The sequence below is a fragment of the Nannobrachium achirus genome, assembly GCF_963921795.1.
Source record: "Nannobrachium achirus genome assembly, chromosome: 24".
NCBI classification, from domain to species: domain Eukaryota; kingdom Metazoa; phylum Chordata; class Actinopteri; order Myctophiformes; family Myctophidae; genus Nannobrachium; species Nannobrachium achirus.
The window spans coordinates 35,322,970-35,347,969 of record NC_137831.1 but is presented as its reverse complement, the minus strand read 5'-3'; the positions used below and the strand labels follow the sequence as shown (position 1 = coordinate 35,347,969).

At 41.3% G+C, this 25,000-nt stretch overlaps 2 protein-coding genes across 4 annotated transcripts in view; both read right to left on the bottom strand.

The window, feature by feature from the left end:
• LOC308309304 (C-type lectin domain family 10 member A-like) overlaps positions 1-25,000 on the bottom strand; it is a 281,075-nt gene that overhangs the window by 136,849 nt on the left and 119,226 nt on the right. The window lies entirely within an intron of this gene.
• The window catches only part of LOC308280253 (NLR family CARD domain-containing protein 3-like), a gene marked incomplete at its 3' end in the record, with an annotated part of 39,019 nt that overhangs the window by 4,400 nt on the left and 9,619 nt on the right, over positions 1-25,000 (bottom strand). Inside the window, exons 4-11 of the mRNA XM_080720514.1 lie at positions 22,171-22,449; positions 17,871-17,960; positions 17,012-17,077; positions 10,187-10,246; positions 7,701-9,489; positions 3,342-3,509; positions 2,175-2,321; positions 500-546 (exon numbers count right to left, since the gene is read on the bottom strand). Of these exons, the coding sequence (XP_080576640.1) occupies positions 500-546; positions 2,175-2,321; positions 3,342-3,509; positions 7,701-9,489; positions 10,187-10,246; positions 17,012-17,077; positions 17,871-17,960; positions 22,171-22,449 (2,646 nt within the window). The remainder of the gene's footprint in view (positions 1-499; positions 547-2,174; positions 2,322-3,341; positions 3,510-7,700; positions 9,490-10,186; positions 10,247-17,011; positions 17,078-17,870; positions 17,961-22,170; positions 22,450-25,000) is intronic.

The window sequence follows — 25,000 nt, the reverse complement described above, 5'->3', positions numbered from 1 at the left end:
CACACACACACACACACACACACACACACACACACACACACACACACACACACAGGACAGGAGCGATGTTTTTCACAGCGTACCACTGTTTTGCTTCTGTTCTGTGTCTGAAAGTGAACGAACAGATGAAGCGAAGACGCATATTTTTTGCATAATCAGCGGCATATATTCATTATTGCGGGAGATTATGCGATCTTATAATCACATATTTCTGAAGGGTATAGATAATGACAAGATAATAACATTTTAGAGTGGAATTGCAGTAGTAGGCTATGTGGACACCACAGGTAGGCAGGATAAAACCCCTATACTAAGCTGGTGATTTGTATTAAAACACAGGAAGTAAGATTCTGTATCATTTTGGTTAATAGCAACATATCATAGTTGTGGTTATTATCATCTTAATACACAGTAGGATATGAATGAGTGAATGTCACATGCTGCTGTGTATATGAGCCGTTCATCATTTGATTTCAAGAATAACAGAATACACACTTACACTTTCTCAAGCCTGGTTTCAGCATCTTCTCTCCGCCATGGTCAACACTGGGGGTGAAGGAGAGACAAAGTCAGGCCTGTATATTCTACTAACTAGATCAGTGGTTCAAACATTTTGGCTCAGGCTACTCCTGTACTTTCTGTTTAACCACTTAAACCCCATTATACCTATTATGGGGGTAACATTGGGCAAAAATAGACTATAGTCTACAAGCTCACAACACGTCACAGTGTGACACATTGTGAGCTTGTAGTTTGGCTATCTTTGGTGAAAGTGACTTGGTGTACTTTAGGCTGAAAAGGCATCAATGCACCAAGTAGAATTGAACCATTTTATTGGGTCTAAGTGGTTAAACTGAAGTTATATTGATACATTCAAAATATTATATTAAAGTATGCTGCAGCGCCTCTGGACTCAAGGTACCCTGGGGCAGGGGTTTTCAAACCTTTTGGACTCAGGGCACACCTGTAAATAACTTTTTCATCCACGGCACCCCTGAATTACACTGTTCATTTTTAGAATCTTACATCATATTGGAGAAATATCCGTATCCATCAGAACTGACTGAAAATAACGTTATACGTTTAACCACTTGTGGGGGGAAGGTTTACCAAAAATAGCCGATCTACAAGCTCACAACGCGTCACGTGTGTGCGCTCGTAGATCTGCTATTTTTGGTGAAGAGAGTTGTCGTAGATGGAAAAATAACTCATCAAGTACAGTGCAAATCAGGTCTGTTTTACTAAGCATAGTGAAGTGATATTGATGAATTCCAAATAGCCTATTATCAAATTATCTCGCGGCACCCCTGGACTGGCATCACGTCACCCCAGGGTGCCCCGTCACCCACTTTGAAAACCCCTGCCCTAGGGTGCCATGGCACCCACTTTGAGAAGCCCTGAACTAGTTAATATAAACAATGATTGGTAATAATTTTGACCATCAAACATAACACATTATTCTGCCATGATTTTGGTAATTATTTGGCTATAGAGTGCCGCCATTCACTTGTGTTTATTTTGAAGAGCCCGGAAGCCCCGATCGTGTCCATGTTGTGGAAATTCACAGCCTTGTAATGGCGGCCGAGTATGTTTATTTTCACACGGAAATGAAAAATCCTGACCGCGGCCGATCGTTGCGGACCAGTGTCGCCGTGGAAAGAAAAGCGGTTCTCTGCGTTTGTGGAAGTAGATTCAGAGATAAAGCCGTTTCTGTGCATCAGCAATGAATAGGAGCCTATGGAGATTAGACGCTTCCTGATGCTGACGGCTGAGTTGCATCATGTAGTGGATATGTAGTGTTTACCTGGTAACCATGGTAACCAGGTAACACGTTCCCAGCGCCAAATCATATGGGTTCAGATCTCTGAGCCAAGTCTCCTGAGGAGGCACGTCTGAGGCCTGTGTGACAGGTGTCAGCGAACATAAAAACCAACAATCATACAGCATCACTGTATGATTTGTTGCGGGCCACTGAAGGTGTGGTAGCTAATTATCAAAAACCTTTTTTTTATTTACAATTCACAACAGAATGACTGAAATGCATTGTAAAAATGATTGCAAATACATTTTGACCATAACTGTTATAAAACCCCTACATGAAAGAAAAGTAATGAAAAGTTTGGGAACCCATGCTCTGACATATTAGCATGGAGTGACAGCAGGTCTCTCCATACCTGAGAGTCTCCAGTGGTAGAGCAGAGAGTTGCTCAGTGTCTCCAGGGTGATTGTAATCTAAATCCAATACTTTGAGATGTGAGTTGGATCTCAGAGCTGAGACCAGATACGAACAGCCTTCATCTGTGATCAGGCAGCCTGACAACCTACACGCACACGCACACGCACACACACACACACACACACACACACACACACACACACACACACACACACACACACACACACACACACACACACAGAGAGAGAGAAACAATGTAGGCATTTAGCAGACGCTCTTAATCCAAGCAAGGTAATACATCAATACATCAAATGCATAAAAATCTAAGAAAAAACGCAGGTAGATGGGCTAAGGAGGAGTCTGATCACGGTGGAAGTAGACGAGAGCCTCCACGTGACCTCCCCTGCAAGTAACAAGAAATGGTGCGAGACCAGATAGTGAAATGAATGTCACCACTGGCCACCCAATCACCCAGCAGGAGGACAGAGGCGTAAGAGGCCGGGGGGACGCACGCCCACACCAGGACGGGCGTCCATACCGACTCTTTCAGTGCTCCAGGGTGACACCGATTGCATCCTACATGTTCTTCTAATGGTTTTAAATGTCTGTCAGTGTTTGTCATTCATAAAATCACTCTGCAAGTGATCCAAACAAGCTCTCTGTTGTCCCAAATACATGTACCATTTGTCATTTAATATCATGTAGGCAAGGTTACTGAGCACAATAACTTTCCAATATTGGACTTTTTTATTTATTTATTCTGTGCCACTCCCTTCTTCCCAACCATTGAATGATTTTATGATAAGATATGAGGAGGGAAAAACTCACAACGTTGTTTATACTGCTCTGCCTAGCCTATGAATGATTAATTTAAACCCATACATGTGCATGCATGGACACACATTCTCTAATGACTGTTTTCCTTTGTACAATTAAAACTACATTGCTGCCATGTATACATACATGATCAATACTGGTAGTGTCTGTAGTACAGGGGGGCTTTTCCATAGGAAAAGACAAAACTTTATTTGTTCAATAAATAACAGACCAAATGACAGACCAATCAAAAAATATGCCTCCCTTTTCACACAAGAATCACAGACCTTCATCATGTCATATTATAATGCAAAATTGTCATCTGTTGAACAGGTTCATGAATACTGACCTGAGGGTCTCCAGTGTACAGTGTGGACTCCCCAGTCCAACGCAGAGTTTCTTAATGCCTGAATCGTGCAGATCGTTATTACTGAGATCCATTTCTTTCAAACCAGAGGAGCTGAGAGCTGATGATAAGTCCTCACAACAACTCTCTGTCAGGTTACAGCCACTCAGCCTGAAGAAACAGTAGGGATTTTATGTTTCTATTAAAGAAACATCACATTATACATGAACAAGATCCAGGTATTAGTATGAGTGTGTGTGTGTGTGTGTGTGTGTGTGTGTGTGTGTGTGTGTGTGTGTGTGTGTGTGTGCGTGTGTGTGTGTGTGTGTGTGTGTGTGTGTGTGTGTGTGTGTGTGTGTGTGTGTGTGGTGGTGGGGTGGTGGTGGTGGGGGTGGGGGGTGGGGGGGGTTGGTCATAAACGTGACTTACAATGGCACTTTCAGTTAGTATTGTATTATTTTATCATTACTTCTGATGATAATAATAAAATCAGTTGAATGGGGTTATGGTTATCGCTCATTCTGTTAACTATCTATGTGTTAGTAAAATAAGTCAGGCCAAGATTTCATGGAACTCTCAGTAGGCTGCCATGACAAGATGATTAAAGTTGGTGCCAGATTACCTGTAAACTACACAGAATATAGTGTAGGCAAGCTTACTGAGCACAATACTTTTTCCAATATTGGACTAATTTATTTTGAAGCCTGCAACACTCCCTAATATCCATCCACTGAACGTTTTTATTGTGGGATATGAGGAGGGAATAACTCTGTTTAAAAACATTGTTTCTACTGCTCTGCCTAGCCTAGAACTCATTCATTCAAACCAATGTTTGATACATGTGCACACATCATTTGTTTTCATTATGAGAAAGAAAATGCATTCACAACACATTATCTAATGACTGTTTCCTTTGTGCTATTAAAACAACATTGCTGCCTACATGTATACAAATACATGATCAATACAAATTACACTCAAAGGTGATGCTGGGAGGAGGCCTGGTAGTGTCTGTAGTACAGGGGGGCTTTCACATAGGAAAAGGACAAACCCTTTGTTGTGTTCAATTAATCAGTGGCCTAAACTTGTCTTTGTATTTGACAGCTTGATAGACCAAATAGAATATGCTTGATGCTCCCTCCCTTTTATATAACAAAATATAACTATAGTCTGTTTCAAATCAAAATCTTCTACAAACAAGATGTCAGAGATTAATTTCGAGGGTCCAACGGTTCTCCTCCTCCTCCTGTGTGTGTGTGTGTGTGTGTGTGTGTGTGTGTGTGTGTGTGTGTGTATTTTGACAGAAAAAAGCAGATCTACAAGTTCACAACTTTGTAACAAGCTTGTAAATCGGCTATTTTCGATGTGCACGGCCCCGTACGACAGAGTCAGCCAGTCACTGTGGCTGTGCAGAGGCTGACCGCCCAGCTTGTAGCTTGAATAAAAACCTGGGAGGAGAGGGGAAACACCGGGTTCACACATGGTTATCGCTTACGGCCAAAATGGTTTCCCCCCGGGGGTCTGAGCGATTCCAAATAATGTGTCCGAGACTGGGGACCACCGGGGGAGAACTGGGGGGCGAAGGTGCACATCTTGAGCTTGTATATTTGCTCTTTTCGGCGGCGGGAGGCTTAATACGGCGGCCGCATTTTAGCCTCTCCTCCCCGGGTAGAATCCAAGCTTGAGCCGGCGGTCGGCAGACCTCCGGGGTGCGATAGCAATTTTCATAATTTCAACAAATAGGCATTAATTAACTACTTGACATTGAGAATGTTGCAAAAAGTAAGATATCTGAGAGGTATTATAATTTTTATGTACGCAGATTTAGAAATAAAATTAATTTTATGTTGATATAACCTCGTTTTGGTCAAGGAAAGTAGTAAGGTTTTGGTGTCTGTTGTTGCGCTGCAGTGCCAGAAGTGAACAATTCAATCAATTTGTGATATGATACAGGCTCTGCCCCTTTTTTCAAACAGTCTCAACAAAAACTATGTAACCTACTGAACTATAATATTAAACTTCGTATCGTGACATCACAGCTTTAAAGAAACATCACATTAGGCCTATACATGAAACTTTACAAGTTAGTAGAATTAGTGGAAAAAAAGAAAAGAAAAACAAAACGCCATAAAATTAACATTCAATAGAACTTTAAAAACATTTCAGTTAGTATTTGTGTTATTGTATCAATACCTCCAAGGATAATAATAAATTCAGTTGACATGACAAGGTAGTTATGGCCAACTAGCCTGTAGGCTACACCAAATACCATGTAGGCAGGTTACTGAGCACAATATTTTCCCAACCATTGAACGTTTGTATTGTGAGATATGAGGAGGTAATAACTCACAACTTTGCTTTATACTGCTCTGCCTAGCATTATGAATCATTAATTCAAACCAATGTTTGATTATGTGCATGCATGCACACTGCATTCACAACACATTCTCTAATGACTGTTTCCTTGTGCAATAAACAGGTTATAGGTCAGGTTATAGCCACTCAGCCTGAAGAAACAGAAGTGATTACATCATTGTTTGTATTTTATGTTTCTATTAAAGATACAGGTGAGGTGACTTTCAATGGAACTTTCAAAACATTTCATAAAATCAGTTGAATATGGGTTATGGTTATCTCCCATTATGTTCACTATCTATCTGTTATGAACAGATGGCCAAGATTTCATGGAACTTTCAGTAGGCTGCCATGACAAGATGATTACATTTGGGGACAAATATGCTGGCTACTGCTGGCTATTGTGCACATTATAGATTATATAAATAGAAAGGAATTTTGGAAATAGATATGTCTGGATTATCGTGTGTCATTGTCGCTGAAGCTGCCACAATAAAAACAAAATCCGTGCATCTGTTGTAGCTGGTATAATTGACATCTATTGGAGCTTTCCAATAAACATACGCACACAATAGATTTAACACAAAGATGCGCATTTTCGCACCCGATGTAGCTCGGCCGTGACTTCCTTTCTACACAGAATCACCTGCCATCTGCAAGCCTAAAGCGGGGAGCTATGACACGGGTGTGGGAGGTACCGATATAACGCTAGCTGGGACCTGCAACCCTGCACTGACTTTATTTGGGACTTTCATACTTACATGGAGCACTTTGAGATTTGTTTAAAAAATAAAGTGTGTTACAAATAAAAATGGTGTATTATTCATCCCTAGATGTATTACCTTTGCCTTGATTATATTGTTTGTCTCAATTGCGTAGATTTTACTATTTTGTGTCATTACCTCTGAAATGTTCCTAAATTAACTTTGCCCTATTTGTACCCTCATTTACAATGCCAGGATCTATTAACACTTGGGCTGCCAAACACATCCAGGAATGTGATAAGGAATACCCCGGTGGAGCGCCAGGGCCCCATTATCAGGTCCAGGGATGTGTTAACAGGTTACCATGGTAACCAGGTAAACAGGTGCTGTGGCAGCCGCTGTTGAGCTAAAAAACTCCATATCCTATATAACCTGTCGCGTGCGCACAAACACATGCCGACCAAGAAAGAGAGAGAGACACACACACACACACACACACACACACACACACACACACACACACACACACACACACACACACACACACACACACACACACACGTGCATAGCGCGCTGGTATGTTGCCCAATCAGAATCTGACTTTCCTCTTGAATATATAATGCCTTCTACATTTTGAAAAGAATGTGATTGGCGTGTCCCTGTTGCGGCCGGATGACGACACAATGAGGACTGAGGACTGTATTTTGATTGTGTTAATTACCATCTCTTATGCCTTAACTTAAAGGCCTGTTCATACTTTCTCCGACCACCAATCCTTTCGTCGGAAAGGTTCGGTTCAACTACAAAATGATGTCACTCGCATCTTCTGAAAAGCATTAGCCTGAATTAGAGTTCGGAAAGCTGCATGTCGGAAAGTTGGAACTCTCCGACAAAAGGTTTGTGGTCAGAGACAGTATGGTCAGGCCTTTAAGTTAAGGCATAAGAGCTGGTAATTAAGACAAACAAAATACAGCCCAGTCTGAGTGTCAAACCTGCTTTCACAGAGAGGGGTGATGAAGGCCATTTTTGGGTCTAAATATCCATTACATGCTTTAGAGAAATGTTGAGTGACAAAAACCACCAGGATTTTCATAGATAAGCTTCAAAAACATGAAATACTCAAAAAACATGATTTGGCCGGAGTCCGTCTTTCTCTAAGAGAGGTTATAGCCACTCGGCATATACTGTATAAAGAAATATTAGAGTTAAATCAATTAACCATTAATCAGTAGGACATATGTGCATACAGGCAAGCCAAACGTAGAAAAAATGAAATTAAATATAATTATATAAGTTCACCTACAGAGCGTTATTGGAAGCTTTAACCACTGGCAGCAGCCCTAGAAGAGCCTCCTCTGTAGCTTGGTATTTCTTCAGGTCAAACACGTCCACCTCCTTTCCTGATGACAGCAATATGAAGACCAGAGCTGACCACTGAGCAGGAGAGAGTTGTTCTTCAGAGAGACTTCCTGAGTTCAGGTACCGTTGGATCTCCTCCTCTAGAGAATTATCATTCATCTCATTCAGACAGTGGAACAGATTGATGCTTCTCTCTGAAGAGGGATTCTGCCTGATCTTCACTTTGACGTACTCGACTGTTTCCTGATTGGTCTGTGACATACTTCCTGTCTGTCCAAACAGTGCTTTTAAGAGAGTCTGATTGGTTTCCACTGAGAGGCCCAGCAAGAAACGGAGGAACAAGTCCCAGTGTCCATTTTGACTCTGTAAGGCCTTCTCTACAGCACTCTGGTAGATGGGTGTTGTCTTAGATTTGCGTCTAAATAGCCTGGACCATATGGAGGTTGTTTGTGGTTCTGACAGAAGGTTGACACCAGTGTTGATGAATGTGACAAAGACATAAAGAGCAGCCAGAAACTCCTGAACACTCAGATGGACAAAGCAGAACACCTCTTCCTTAAGCCACCCGCCCTTCATTTCTTTAAACATCTGTGTGAACACTCCTGAGTACACTGCTGCATCTGTGATATCAATGCCACACTCTCTCAGGTCTGCTTTATAGAAGATCAGGTTACCTTTCTCCAGCTGTTTATAAGCCAGTTTTCCCAGAGAAAGAAAGACCTGACCTGGTTTCCAGTCAGAACGTGTCTGAGTTCCATCATGATACTTCACATTTGACTGTTTTAACTGAACCAACATGAAGTGGAGATACATATTAGTCAGGGTCGTTGGCAGCGTTTTCACCGCTGTTTTCAACATGTCCTCCAGAACTGTAGCAATGAGCCAACAGAAGACTGGGATGTGGCACATGATGTGGAGGCTTCGTGATGTCTGGATGTGTGAGTAGATTGTACTGGCCTGTGTTCTGTCGTTACTGAATTTCTTCATGAAGTAGTCTTCTTTCTGTGGGTCAGCAAACCCTATCACCTCTGTCACCCTGTCAACATACTTCCTAGGGATCAGAATGGCTGCAGCAGGTCGTGTGGTTATCCAGATGCGAGCAGAGGGTAGCAGGTGTCCACTGATGAGGTTTGCCAGTATCACGTCCACTGAGGTTGGCTTTGTTTCATCAGTCCATATCTTATTGTTCCCAAAGTGTAAAGTAAACCTCATCTCATCCAGACCATCAAAAACAAACACAACTTGAGACTCTTGGAAGCTACAGATTCCTGCTTCCTTGGTTTCACCAAAAAAGAGATGAATAAGTTCCACCAAGCTGTATTCCTTCTTCTCCTTCATTATCAAATTCAGCTCTCGGAAAGTGAATGGAAAGATGAAGTGGATGTCCTTGTTGGCTTTGTCTTCTGCCCAGTCCAGAGTGTACTTCTGAGTTAAGACTGTTTTACCAATGCCAGCCACTCCCTTCGTCATCACTGTTTTGATTTGTTTATGTTGTCCAGGTAACGGTTCAAACATGTCTTCTAATTTGATGGGTTCTCCTGTTCTGGATGGAGTTTCAATCTGTCTGACCTCATGTTCCAGATTGACCTGTCCAGTCCATCCCTCTGTGATGTCGAGCTCTGTGAAGATGTTATTCAGAAGTGTTTGTCCTTTTGTCATCCAATCCAACACACACTGAAACTTCTCCCTCAGATTAGACTTAAGTTGTCGTTGACACAGAGCTGCAGGAGTTTCTAAAAAACAAAAGAACAGAGGACATCAATAAGTGCATGTTATGGTAAATGTGCTTCTCAAATGAGAGGTCTTGGTCATTTAAAGGTTAAAAGGATCATGTGTCTGCTGCCATAGCTGCAGAGCTATGTTAAATTCTTCAATTTTATATCAGATTAAATCAACAATGATGAACCACTTGAGCCCTATATAATGTATCATAGTATAAATATATGAAAGCTCCAAATGTGGTGCTACACGTAAATTGTGTATTTCCGCTATAAACAACAACAACAACAACGTATAAACAACAGTTGAACCTTTTGATTATACTTTTATCCAATCAAGAGAGAGAACCCCACAAAGATAATGTATCTATAATTGCAGTTCCAGTTCTAATTGCCATCATCGTGAAATTACACTTGTTTAACCTGTATCCTGCATGAATTTAGGAGTTGTTAAGAGTTTGTCTGAGTGCTGAATTGTTTATTGCCCACATTATTGAGGACAGCAGTACAGTGTCCTTATTTAACAAGTTGTTGTTGTTATTGATAAAATAACAGCAAAATAAGATAACACTATTGGAACTTTTTAGGTAGTAAACCTAAATGTCAATGTAAGACAAAGATAAGCAAAGATAAACTGAAAATGGTTGCTGATACTGTTTCAATATCAGTTAAAATAATAACATAAACAATAGACATGTTGTAACAGACATACCAGGTGCTAGAACGATGTTCACGTTTGATGTCTGATCAACTCTTGCTCGTAGCGGAATTCCTAGGATACAAACATGTACAGACGCACGCGTGCACACACACACACACACACACACACACACACACACACACACACACACACACACACACACACACACACACACACACACACACACACACACACACACAAAACACTAGTCAGCAATTTCCATGAACACATGAGAAGCAGTTCTCTGGGTGTGATGCTAAATTAGAGCTCTGCATCCAACAGAAATACAAGTGTAGAAAGACAGAATAAATGTTGTTCTTCATGGAGAAATGTCCTTATAGCAAAGCAGTCTCCATGTAGCCTGATTTCAGACTCAGCTGATAGTTGAGTCTGACACTGTGCCCCGTCTGAATGATTTATGGGGGAGGGACTTTTGTGCGAGTGTGGCCGAGCGCGAGTGATCACAAAGCACTGTGATCGCGACGTACGGTGGTAAAATCGCGCTCTTTCGAACAACCATCATTTTGACCGGAGGGTTAGCGACTCACTCCACGGAGGTTAGGGTTAGGGTGAGGGTTAGAGTCGGGTGTCGAAAAGATGACATGTAGTAACAGCGACACGCTTCCCGCACGGTCGCGGCGTGTGTGTGTTTGTCTGTCTGTGCCACTGACTGCTTCAACACAGAACTGCAACCAGAAACATGTAATCAACATGATTACAGCGCGCGCGTGTGTGTGCGTGCCTGTCTGCCTGGTGTGTGTGAACTTTGTTTGAATCATTTCAACTGCTGCACGGATTGGATATTCGTTAGACCCACCCCCACTCGCCGCGCTCATTGGAGAGACGTACATTTTGGTTTGCTAAACTGCCGATTCATTGAGATAGCTCCAGACCAGAGAAACAGTCCACTCTGAGAGTGGGCAGGGTCTATGGGCTGGAACCAGGCTAATCTCCATGTGAAGGTCTGAGCACAGGACCAGTCCTCCTAAACATGTCTTCAATTCTCTGCATTTATGATCAAATAAAACACACAACAATCATGCTTTATGAAAGCTCTCTACAATTAATTCTGAGTGATGATGTTGTTTTTGTTGTCACAGTGAGATGGCAGCAGTCAAATAAGAAATACATAGAAAAACATTGTAATGTCATTAGTCACTAATTTTCTAGTTCAGATGAATTGAATCAGTGGCTGCTGAGTAGAGAGGAAAATATCTGTTTCATTTCATGTTGTTACAGTTAGTTATAAAATAAACACCAGCTTCATTTTAGGGCTGCTGCAACTATCAATTATTGTCTTTGTCTACTATTCTATTGCTTATTTTTTCCAACTTCTAAGAGTTGAGAAGTGCATTTTTTAAATATGACATTTATTTTTGTATATATATGAACCATTATTTTATACTTCTTCTTACAACAGTTTTGAGAATAGGAGATCTACAAGCCCACACCACTTTGTGATGCACTGTGAGGTTGTAGAGCTGCTATTTTCTTGTTCTTTTTTTGTCATGTTTGGTTTGGTTCTGGTTTGGAGGATGAGCATGTTGTCATTATTCATGGAGCTCAGGGGTCATCAACAAAGATGTGTCCTTGTCTGTGTTTTTTTTTGTCCTTGTTCGTGGCAGATTTGAGATTTTCTGTCATAATGTTCTTATTTTAATCATAATACCCAATTAGTGAATGTCAAGTCTCCAGGATTTCTTAAGAATATGACACTGATTTACTACAACACTATGGCATAGAGATGCGCGGATAGCGGTTTTAGCCGTGGTGGACCACGGTGATCCGCGGTGCAGTCGGATGAAATAATGCAGGAAATAAATTATGGCCTAATATATCTATCAATAAAAAGCTAAATCTAGGTATGCTTGTGTCTGTGTTAGTGTGTGTTATTTTGTATAATTTGTAAAGTAACCATCATTTTTCATGAGGCAATGTGCAGTCCACGATGAAACTAAACAGCTGTGTCCACTTAAAGGCAACGGCATCACGGCATGCATCGTCGCACTCATTACCTCTGGTCGCACTGCGCTAAAAAGTGAATCTCTCTCAGCTCCATAGTCCATATTGTAAAGTACTGTACAGTAGGTAAGTTAAACTTCCCACTAAGTTGTGTAATTGTTCCTCTCTCTTTCGCTCTCTCCCTCGCTCTCTCTCTCTCTCGTGTGTCTGACTCTGTCTGCCTGCATGTCTGTCTGCATCGACGCAGCACCGACTCAAAAAAAGAAAGAAAGAAAAAAGACGAACGGAGACATTCCGTAGGCTAGATCAATGCATTTCTGTGATCGCACAACTAAGAAAACTAACAGGGAATAGCCTACCAGAAAATAATATTAGCCTAATAATAAGGGTAATAATAATAATAATACTTTTGAAGTTGCGGATGAGGATGGATGCGGATTTATAAATTGGATGATATAATTAATGTGGTTGGATAATGGGCGGATAATTAATTTACGCGGATGGATTCGGATGACTTCAAAAGCCTATCCGCGCATCACTACTATGGCACATTTACTATGAACTACTACTAGTGGTACTCAAACGTGCAAAGTAGGTCAGGAGTGGCTTATTGTCAGTGTCAGACTCAAGCGTCAGCTGATTCTGAAATCAGGCTACATGGAGACTGCTTTGCTGTAAGGACATTTCTCCGTGAGGAACAACATTTATTCAGTGCCTTTCTACACTTGTATTCTGTTGGAAGCTGGTGTTTATTGTCAGTATGACGTGTCGTGAGCTTGTAGATCTGCTATTTTTGCACGACACCATTGTATAAAGTAATGCACATTGTTAATCGTTTTGTTGATATATAATGTTTCTCGATTAATGGATTACTAAAGAAGTAATCAATAATCGCTGAGAAAATGCAGCTCTACAACACAGGGATTACTAAGACAATTGCGTATTTTCACTTCATAGCAACTCTGCCAGTTGTCACAGTCAGCAGGAACAATAATTCCTGATGATTGGAGATTCATTATGAACACACACATATCATGTGTTATGGTTGTTATGTTATATGGATACTATAATTATTTTCATAATGACAATAATATTTTATAAATATTATTATGGGAGTCCTGCACACTGTCTTCACAGCAGAGTTGGTTTAACCCATTAAAACCGGGAAAGTATCTGACATCTGTGTCATTGCGACCGCCAGGTCGCAGTTACCAGTGTGTGGGTGTGTAACAGCACTATAACTAACGACGTTGCGTACCGCTGTTAGGTTTGGTGCTAAAGGAGTAACTTAACGAGTTACTTTTGCAATTTAGTAGGATCGTTACCAGTTACATTTTCCGAGAAATAACAGCGTTAATAATTTACATTTAAGACCTATAATTCTGTTCTGTTGCCACAAAGGAAAAATAATCCATCTGACACATTTGCGCTGTTTCCTGAATGAATGAGCTCTTCTCTCTCTGTCAGAGGAGCCTGAGGAGGTATGCATGCATCCATGGCCCGCATTTTTACGCGGAAAATGGTGACCGACCAGAAATGTGTTGCAGTCTGTGGTTACAGTTTACGACAGGTTACGAAATTTGGTGTAACGCCGGGTGGCGACATTAGGAGACCTTGCGCTCGTCTTGTTTAATGTTTACATTAATTTACAGTTGCGCACGACATGGCAGGGCTTGAGAGAAGCCCTTTAGTAAGGCTGTGGAAGGATTCACACTATTTTTGGATTTACTAGGATGATCAACGTCATTACATTATCCACATTGACGTTGAAGCTGCAGGCAGCCACCACAGCTGACACAGCACTCTGGTAGGCTGCACTCTATTTTATGTTTACCAAATATCCTCGCAGGTGGGTTTTAATGGTCGGTAACGGAAAAAGTTACCTAACGAGTTACTTTTCTCATTTGGCAACGGAGTAACGTTGTTGCCAACGGAGTAACGTTGCCCAACGGGCTGCTCACAGGGAATTCCCAGGGACCACCGACTCCTGGTGCTCCAGAACGAATGCAAAAGTGGATGACCCCCGCCACTGCAGCGCACATAAAATGCCATAACTCGGGCTACGGGCGACCGGGAGAGCGGACCCCCACCACTGCAGTCCGCTAAAAGGCCGTAACTCTGCCCCCCAGCGAAAGGCCGTAACTCGGCCCCCCAGCGACGGGGAGAGAAGGGGCCGGCAGTAGGGGCCGGCACCCCACCACTGGGACCTGCGCACCGCCGGGAAAAAATATGGGAAAAATATCAAAATTAGACTGTCATACATGTGACCTGACGGTCGCTTATCTCCCGATTAGGGAGTCTTACTGGTTTTAGATTTTTGCAGTGGCTGTTCAAAATCGTCATTATGAATCATTGTGTTAGTTCATGCAGGGAACAGGAGTCATACACGCCTCAGCTGTATAGGCTGCCTGTCAGTCTGCTGATTGTTTATAATCAGCCTAGCTTCCTACTGTCCAATCACAGCTATGCTGGTCATTACCAAAGCAGCCACACTTCTCTACACTCCAATCAGAGCTCACGCTCCTACCAGGGCGCGAGTTTCTAAATTCTAGGAGAGCTAAGGCAAGGAGCGCTCGTTTTCACTAGCGTCGACAGGTTAGCTACTCACCAGCGTCGGCAGGTTAGTTTTACTGAGGTTAGGGTTAGGTTTAGGGTTAGGGTTAGAGTTAGGGTTAGGGTTAAGGTTAGGGTTAGGGTTAGGGTTAGAGTTGGGGTTAGGGTTAGAGTTAGAGTTAAGGACAGGTTTAGGTTTTGGTGCACCTCTGCCGCGGTCCAAGCGACTACAATGGAGCGCTCCCTACCTCCGGTTCAGCCAATCACAAGCTTCAAAAATGAGTGCGGGGCGGGGTTTTGCCTTGGTTCTCCTAGAATTTAGAAACTCGCTACCAGGGCGGCTCCTTTAAATATGGCTTCTTCATTTACTGATCTCTGCTTCTGTTGCTGCTTGCCTCATGGCTGCTGCTGCTTTAGCTGCCTCCTCCACCCCAGCCTCCATCTTTTGACCAGAGACTGGCATATGGGCCAGGGCTGCCAAGACTCACGTGAGTCACACAATTTAACCTCTTCTCACGCCACACGCCACACTTGCCATTTCACACGCATTTTTACAGCCATCCCACAGACGTCTCCCGAAAGTTGCGGGGGTTTTCTCGCTCAGTAAAAGTCACACTGAGAATTCTCAGCACAGTGAATGCAGCTGCTCCTCCCCTCTCTCTCCCCTGTACATACACACATGCAAGCGAGACATGTACGGAGCGAGAGAGAGAGTCCTACAGACGGTGGTTGCTGCGAGCTTTCTTGCTTGGATCAGCGGGGCCGGGGATCGTGACACCCCGCGGTGGGTAAACACACTCACTCCGCGAGTAAATGGCGATATTATACAAAGATGACCACAATCCAGCTCTTGCCTCCCACGAGCGCATGCACGAACGAGCCCACGCGCGATCATTTCATGGGTTACTATATCCACTTGGCTTGAACCCTAATATCCCCATATTCTGAGGATGGCTTTAGAAGAGATAGGGCGGTTTGCACCAGAGGTAAGAATCCAAGTAGAATCCCAGTGGTACTCAACTTGTGGGTCGGGACCCACAGGGCGTCTCCACATTATTTTTTGGGGATCGCCATGATTAACTTAACGTGCAACATTGTTTTCTCACTCAACAGTAAACAAACCAACATAAAGTTTAAGTGTATATCTGCACATTTCTAAAGTGACAATTTAAGGACTTTGTAATAGCTCTAAAATTAAAAATTAAATATTGGCTAAATTGTCAAGTATAAGAGGCAGACATTGTGAAAATAGCAGATCTACATGCTCACATGTATCTGCTATTTTCACGGTAGAACCTTGTTATACAAAATGTTGCCTGAACTCTTAGTGCTCGTATAGGGTGGGGGGGTCCCCATTTAAAATATGATGATATGAACACAATTTTGATACAATAAGTAGTGGGGTCCTGCTTCATCTCCCTTAGCTAAGGGGTCCTTGACTTGAAAACGTCTTCTTGCCTGCAGTGCCTTCCTGGCAAACAGCCAGTAGCCACAAATCACAATATAAAAATAGAAATGATTGCCCAGGATATTTCATCAGCTGCTATAGTAACAACAACAACAATAATAATTATAATAATTATAATTAATTAAAAATATGTTTAAAATGGGACTTTGGTTTGTCTGGAGCATAGTCTGTGGGGATGCGGCACCCTGTGGGCTCTTGACACCAAGCCGAAAAAGCCCGAAATTCACACGTATGCCTTTGTTTGAGCGCTCGATATGGCTTCAGCTCCCCACGGCGTGGACAAAACTTGGTGCCTCTGGTTTGGAGCCCTGCAGCAGTGTTCACTGTTCAGCCTGTAGGTTAGCTGCACTTGATCAACCATTCCAGCCCAAGGACCGCAGGTAAAAAATAAACCGTAGAAACCCGGGAAAAACATGGAAAAACCAGAAAAACAAAGTCTCACTCCTAACCTTTTCTGAAACTTGGCAGCCCTGTGGGCTCAAATACTATTGTGATTTTATGTCTGCTGATTAAAGTCAATCTGTCAATGTATTGTGAATTGCATAGGCCTGCTCTACCTATGGGGTTTTTTATTTAGTGTTGCCTGATTTTGCTTAGCATGATGCTAAAGCCAAATCTAAGATGGATCCAAGAGCGGAGCCATTAACGTCAGGGTTAACTGTATTCCATTTGTTGCAATCTAGTAAATGGTCAAATCATCTTTTTTTTTCATAACTCATACTCACCTTTTCAATTTAATAGATGTGCAAAAGGACGTTATCTATTAAATAATAATTATTATTATAAATTAATTGGAGGTTCAACTCCAGACCAAGTCAAATCACAAACTGCAAAAATAAAGTTCTCACACTCACCTTCTTCAGGATCATGCCCAGACACAGGCTCAGACCCACGTGAAGAAAACCTCTTCTTTATACGATCTGAGATGGAATTCAAACAGTGATAACATAACAGTGATATTAGATTTAATGTGCAATCATGTGCATTTACACACACACACACACACACACACACACACACACACACACACACACACACACACACACACACACACACACACACACACAGCATGCTGTACTGTGTGACTTAAAGTGTTAGTTCAGCTATTTTTTACATGAAGCTGTGTGAAATACTTGCCATTAAAATAGTGGTTACAAATGTATTAATTGATTACCAGAGTCCCGTGGTCAGAGTTCTGGTCAGTTTTAGATGAATATTAAGTAGTTCCAATGGGGTGGGGGCCATTTGGCGTGGCCCAATCATTGAAAATAGATTAATCCACAAAACTAGCGTCATTTGTATTGTTGGCCTATTTCTACCATATAGAGCGAGGTTTCGTTCTGATCAGCTGACGGCAAAGCACCAGTTTTGGGGAAATACGTTGCAGCGGCGTAGTGATACTGGACACAAAAAATAGTACCATGAGACAGAGGGGTCAAAGTTGAACGAAAGTTAGTCTATTTGGTAGAAATAGGTCAACATTACAAATGACGCTAGTTTTGTGGATTCATCTATTTTTAATGATTGGGCCATGAGCCCCTGCCAAATTACCGGAACTACTTTATATTCATCTAAAACTGACCAGAACTCTGACCACGGGACTCTGGTAATGAATGAATACATTTGTAACCACTATTTTAATGGCAAGTATTTCACACAGCTTTATGTGAAAAATAGCTGAACTAACACTTTAAAATCAGTAGAGAAACTTACCACGATATTTCACAGCCAGCATCAAAACCACTATAAGGATGACAGCAAAAATGCCTCCAACAATCCCTCCCACAGATACAGGTTCAGGTTCTTAGGAAACAAAATAAACAATTACATTACTGGGTTTAATTTATAAATGAATACATATTCTGCATTTTGTTTTGCGTTTATTTTATTGAGAGAGCACAGGAAACAACCAGAATTACCAGCATATGTTTATCAAACCTTTCTTTCTGCCAGGGCACACAAAGCCAAAAGATCCCAGGGCACACCTAGATATACGGTGTGGTGTGTGTGTGTGTGTGTGTGTGTGTGTGTGTGTGTGTGGCTATTTTGAAAGTCTCCATGGTGAGTGTAATCAATAAAAAAAAAGTAAATTTGGGGGTGAACTACTCCTTTAAAGTTTAAGCTCTTCTTTTCTCTTTAAAATGGGTTTCAATCCTACAGGTGACAGGGTACTGTTTTGGAAAAAATCAGAAATTGGTGACCGAATCACTGATAGTTTCATGGGTGATGTAACACAGAAATTGGTGACCAGGGCTTTTGGTGTGACACGCGGGTTGATTTTATTATTATTATTATTTTTATTTTTTTTTCAACCGTCACCATTACCCGTTAGTGTTTACCGGTAACCAATTACTTAACGGTTAAATGGTAACGGTTAAAGGTATATTCAGTGTTTGTATTTCATTAAAATAAAAATATAATTGGTACATTTTCCATTCATTCTCCTCACTAGAATGTGTGCTGACCATATACAGACTTCCACCATGGCCCGTGTTACAAGCATAGCTAGATTCGGTTTTCAGAGGTGGCCAGCCAGTCCTCGACCAATCAGGGTAGAGCAGGGGTGGGCAATTATTTTTTTCATGAGGCCACATGAACAACAGAAAATATTGTGGAGGGCCGGGCCAAAAGGCTGAACTGAATTTCGCATCATATTAATTGTATTCTTGTCTTTATAAAAAGCAGTAAATAGCATTGTTTTGACAAGCTGGTAAGAGTATGCTTACTATGCTATTATAATTAAGCAATAAAAAAGTGAAGTTACTTTACAACAAATGTCATTTATTCAATAAAGTTTCCCAAAACAAAGGTAAACATAATGACTTTCTTTTTCTTTAGGCACGTTCACTACATGCCTACATTTGTACAGTAGCTACACATAGTGTAACAAAAGTGCCTTGCATGTCATGTAATTTAATCAGTGACATTTCCCAAAACAACCATAAACAAAACAACCTTTCTTTAGGCATGTTCACTACATGCCTACATTTGTAGCTACACCTGGCTATGAAAGTGCCTTACATGTCATGTAATTTAATCAGTGACATTTCCCAAAACAATGGTAAACAAAATGACTTGTTTTTCTCCCTTTAAGCATGTTCACTACATGCCTACATTTGTAGCTACAAAAAAAGTGCCTTACATGTCATGTAATTTAATCAGTAACATTTCCCCAAACAAATTGATAAATAAAATAAGAAAGTATATTATTTCTAAAGAAAATGTCCCAGTTCACTGCTATTTGGTTCACTCACATTTCCTTTTCTTGTTCAGTGAGAGAAATCTAGTCTCTGCTGGGATTTAACAAGTGCATTAAAGTCAGGTTTAATGTCAGAGGTGGAGATTTGAAGTATAGCTGACAGATGTTCATCAGTGAGAGAGGATCTGTACTTGGATTTATTGAACTTCATCAATGAAAATGTTTGTTCACATATGTAGGTGGAACCAAAGAGAACCAACATCTTCTGAGCATGCCTCCTCATGTTTGGGAAGTTCTCCTCCTTAAGAGAAGAGTATAACTCCAGCAGAGATCCTGTCTTAAACTTCTCTGCCAGTGCTGCATCAGACTGCAGGTCAATGAGTTCAAGCTGCACATCGCTGGGTGCATTCTCCACACTGCAGGTTAAGGGAGAGGAAACCATGTGCATTTCATTCTTGATTTTTTTGAAATCTTCAAATCGCCTTGCAAACTCACCATGCAGTGCTCTTAACATGGATGAGTACCTGCGGAGGTTATTAGCTGGTGGTTTGATTTCTTTCAGGGTTTCCATGTGAGTGAGAGTGTTGCTCTCCAGCTGGCTTGAGAGAAACAGTGTTTTTGTCATGAAAGCCTTCACCTGGCTGTGCATTTCATGAACAAACTGTCCCTTGCCCTGCAGCTTGGTGTTCAGGTCATTCATCAGTGCAGTCACATCAACAGCAAATGCGAAATCTGCCATCCAGTCCTCATCTGAGAGCTCTGGGAAGCCTTTGCCTTTCAGCTCACAAAACTCCTGGATCTCTGCTTTCAGGTCCCACACTCTTTTGAGCACTTTGCCCAGGCTAAGCCATCTGACAGCTGTGTGGTAGCCTATCTCACGTTGCTCAGTCTCATGCTCACGCAAAAGTGATACACTCCGCTTCACTTCCCAATGTATGAATGAATGAACCATTGTAAAGCGCTTTGAGCACTTGGAAAAGCGCTATAAAAATGCAATTCATTATTAAAAATGCAATTCATTATACAAACTGTCTGTGATTCAATCCCCGTGCCCTGATAAAGTTTACTATACTAGTAACAACTTCAATGACATGGTTAAGTTTTAGCACAGACTTGCACAACACATGTTGATGAATAATACAATGCAAAAATATCAATTTCTGATCTGGGTCGATTTCAGTCACTTTATCTTGCATGCGTTTCAAAAGTCCGAAATTTTTCCCAGTAATACTTGGACATCCATCCGATGTGACACCTGCCACTCTGTCCCATTTCAGCCCCATCGTGTCCATGCACACATTTACCTCCGTAAACAGGTCGCTCCCTGTCGTTGTTCCTTTCATTGACTGCATTGCTGCCAGCTCCTCCGTAAGTTTGAAGTCCGACGTAATCCCACGGAGAAATACAAGTAGCTGGGCGGTGTCACGTACATCACAGCTCTCGTCCAAAGCCAAAGAGAAAAAGTCAAAATGTGACACTTCACGTTGCAGCTGAGACTCCAAATTCTCCGCTATAACTTCGACCCTCCTGGTCACGGTTCGCCTGGACAGCGGGACTTGCTCGAATGCATCTTTTTTGTCCGGGCATATTATTTCTGCAGACTCCACCAAGCACTCTTTCACGAACTCCCCCTCCGAGAACGGCTTACTGTTTTTAGCTATTTTGTGGGATAACACATAGCTGGTCTTGGCTGCAGCATCCCTGGCTGCGTGAAGCTTGGTAAAACTTTCTTGTCGCGTTTGCAGATTGGCAAGCAAAGTCTCTGCTGTCCGTGCCCTTTCTGCATCAGTCAGGTTTTTGTAGTTTTCAGCGTGATTCTTTTTCGTCTCGTAATGACGACTCAAATTGTAGTCTTTAAACACAGCGATGGCCTCCCTGCAAAGTAAACACACGGCTTTACCTTTGACTTCAGTAAAGAAATACTTCACGGTCCAACTGTTGTTGAAAACACGGCATTCGGCGTCGACTTTTCTTTTTTTAGCTACTTTAGACATTTTCGATGGGTAACGTGAAGTGACTATGTGAGGTAGGTCGCCTTGGCATGTGGCTAGTCTGACCACCTGCTTGTTATTGATGCGCAGTGCACACATGCATGCATTGCGTATGTGAACACAAGACTTCAAAATAAAAGCAATGCAGCTTTAGCCCATACATGAGGCAAAATTAGAAAATATATTTATTTTGTCATTTATTCCCATAAACCTTACGCGGGCCGGTCAGAATGAACCAACGGGCCGTATGCGGCCCGCGGGCCGTAGTTTGCCCAGGTCTGGGGTAGAGTATGGTCGTAGTTATGTTATGATGTTTAGTTATGATGGTCAAAATAAAAGTTTTGAGAACCACAGTCGCTCTGAATTAAGAACATCTGCTAAATGCCTAGATTGTGAACTACTGAACTCATAAAATGCCACAGTCTCGTAGTAAATCATTATCATACATATCCTGAAGCTGGAGACGTAGGCCTACCGATATTCAGTGATTGGGTCTAATGATCAAAACGAGAACATTATAATGGTGTACAAATGTCCAGGTTGTAAGGCCAGTAAGGGACAAGATGACCCCCAGCCACTTTCATTATCACTGAATACACCTTTAACTGTTGGCTATCCTCCCTAGTGAATTCACGGTCAAATTTCAAAGGGAACACCAGAGTATCTCAAAGGGCAAACCAAAGGTCCGTGGCACAGTGGTTGGTAAAGTTTGCTTCACTCAGACACATTTTTGTGTTTGGATCCAAAATAATAGTTAAAATATCAGTGTTGACCCTATAACACAGTGGATCCATTTCTACACATTGTGGAGTAAACTACATACCTTTATAAAACGGGTTGTTAAAGGCACCACTCTGCTCCACACTGACTGGGGTCTTCATTTCACAAAAGAACTCTTTGACCTTCTTCCCTTCCTCATCGTTGGTGATGTTCAGCTTTGTAGAGTTGGGTCCAGAGTCAGACACCATCCATTCCCCTGCATCTTTCCTCCAGCGATAGGTGACCGGACCTGGAACTCTGCTCTTCCCTACACATTCCAGTGTGCAGCTGGTAGAGCTAGGTGTACAAGTACCCAAGATAGCCACTTGTGGTTTTGGGTTCTCTGTAGGGGGAAAAAAAGAACACAGCTCAGAATTACTGGTGATGTTGTCTCCATTAGAATATGCTGATGCTCCCCATGCAATTGCTATGGAAGCTGTGTAAACAAAAATCATAATGTGTGTCTGCTGTACAAAAATATAATGAATATATATATTTAAGAAAAGCAGAATTTCTAATGTAAAGGATTGTGAGATTGACTGTGGAGTGGAGCAGGCCAGGAGTGTGTGGAAAGGTTAGATCATCTAAATGTTATGCAAATGAGAAGCTAATTTCAAGTGGAAGTCAATCAGATTGAATGAGACAGGGCAGCAACCATTTATTCAGTGACACACAGCACCACTTGAGATTGACATAAAAGAGACAAAGTTTATCATGGATAATATTGGGTGTCCAGAGTTGAATGGATAGGAAGGAGTTGACATTATAATTGTCCTGGGTGCACTTTGACTAGAGAAAATAATGTTAAAAAAGAAAAGAAAAAAAGATCAAACAAACACACATCTCATTTCAAAGGATTTCCCTGTGTTACTTGATGATTTATATGAAAGTTAGAGATGTATCTAAGATAGAGCTGTCTGTCGTCTGCAGCTGGAGATCAGCACAAGCAGCTCAAGGCTTTCTTTTCAATTAGAAGAAGTCGGAAGATACACGCACATCCCAGTGACTGCGACGGGTGCTGGATCCAAAAAAATATACTAAGGAGAAGAGGAAAAATCTGCACACTGTCTCTCAGCTCCCAAAATTTTTATTAACACAGCGGGCAAAAAAATAACACAACGTTTCGGCCTATCTGGCCTTCATCAGGTGTATGCCAGTTTCTTTTCAATTAGGTCTTTTTATTTTTGTAGATTAATGTGGACAAGTTACATAGAGAAAAGATCAGGTATATTTACTACAGCAGAGTATGATAATGACTTAGCCTGCTTTCAGACTCAGTCCGCTCAGAGAGTGGGTGGGGCTATGGGTTGGAGCCAGGCAAATAATGACTTGTCATGTCGGCATGCCGGTGAAAATATCTGATCTACTATCTACAGTATGATCTTATACAATGTGACATGTTGTGAGCTTGTAAAGCAGCTTTTTCTGTCACCAGCCCTGCTAAATCAACCTATAACGTACCTGATTATGTGTGCTGCTGTGTTTATGCAGCATAATGCCAATGCAATTACCTAACCATTATACTGTATTTATACTTCCTGGCAAGGACAAGCAAGCAGAAATGTTATAAAAAAAGAAACTCTACATTTCACCCTCCTGCAATCAAATGAGGTATATTGAGTTATATTTGTTTTTACCATGACCATGATACAGTAAACACCTAAATTGCAACATCATTATTGTAAAATTCATGTAAAATGTAATGAAAATGTTCTTTATATAAATGTATAGTAGTTACTTAGTTAATTTTAATTAATTAAAACAGACCAAAATCTAAATAATCTCCAGGTTTGCTTCAGAATATCTATGACACTTATTTATTATACGTCCAACTAGTCCAACTAGTACTAGTGGTTCTCAAATGTTTTATTTGCAAGGACCCCCTTAACTCTGAGTGTACAAATGGAACCTAATGGACCAGTAGGTTACAGACCAGTTATAGTCATTAAGGGCTTTTTCTCTTTATGTGTTTCTGGTAATATTATTGTCCACTCATGTTGTATGTCCATGGCAAAAAAAATATATTGACCAAAATGTCCACCACAAGCCAACATGGCATTGACCCCTGACAGTGAATATGATTCAATCTGCTTACATGTATCATTCTGATGACGTGTTTTACACATTGTGAAAACTACAATGAATCAGGATACTGTTCTTCTTATACGAATCTTTTCAGAGAAAGGTTTTACTTTAGGAAGTTTATGGTTTTAATGACTATTGACAGCTATGCAGAGTAAATACAGGAACGGTCGGCACCAACACCTACTCGGCCCCAGTCAAATCCGGAGGAAAGGAAATTCATCTACGGTATTTGAAAAATAGCCGATCTACAAACTCACAATCCGTTTTATGGAATATTATATGGCAGGGCAACGCTGCCCTACAAAGCCAAAGTGCAGTAACAGTGACTTTGAATGATAAAGTGTTTCGGTAGCACTTTACAATAATGACCTGTTATAAATCATTTATAAACATTTATAAATCATTTATAAACAGTTTATAGATAATTAATAAACATGAACAAACTGTTTATTGACATTTGTTAATGTTTACCTAAACATTTACAACTGTTTTAAACATCATTTACATGCTATTAGTAAGGTATTAGTAAGTAGTAAACTAATCATGAACAAATCATTTATAATACATTCATAAATGTTTACTAAATCATTTATAACCAATGCTAAAAATCACATGTAATGTGTAGGAATTCATTTAAGAATGTCTGTTAAGGTGACCTCCATGTTTGTTCATGTTTAATATACGCTTTGTAGATGTTATCAAGAGCCCTAATGTAAAGTGAAGACTACTCATTGCGACCATCAGGTTGCAAGTTACTATGAAAACCTCCCCCGGCTGTCTGTTAGTCCCTCCGTCAGTCTGTCTGTCAC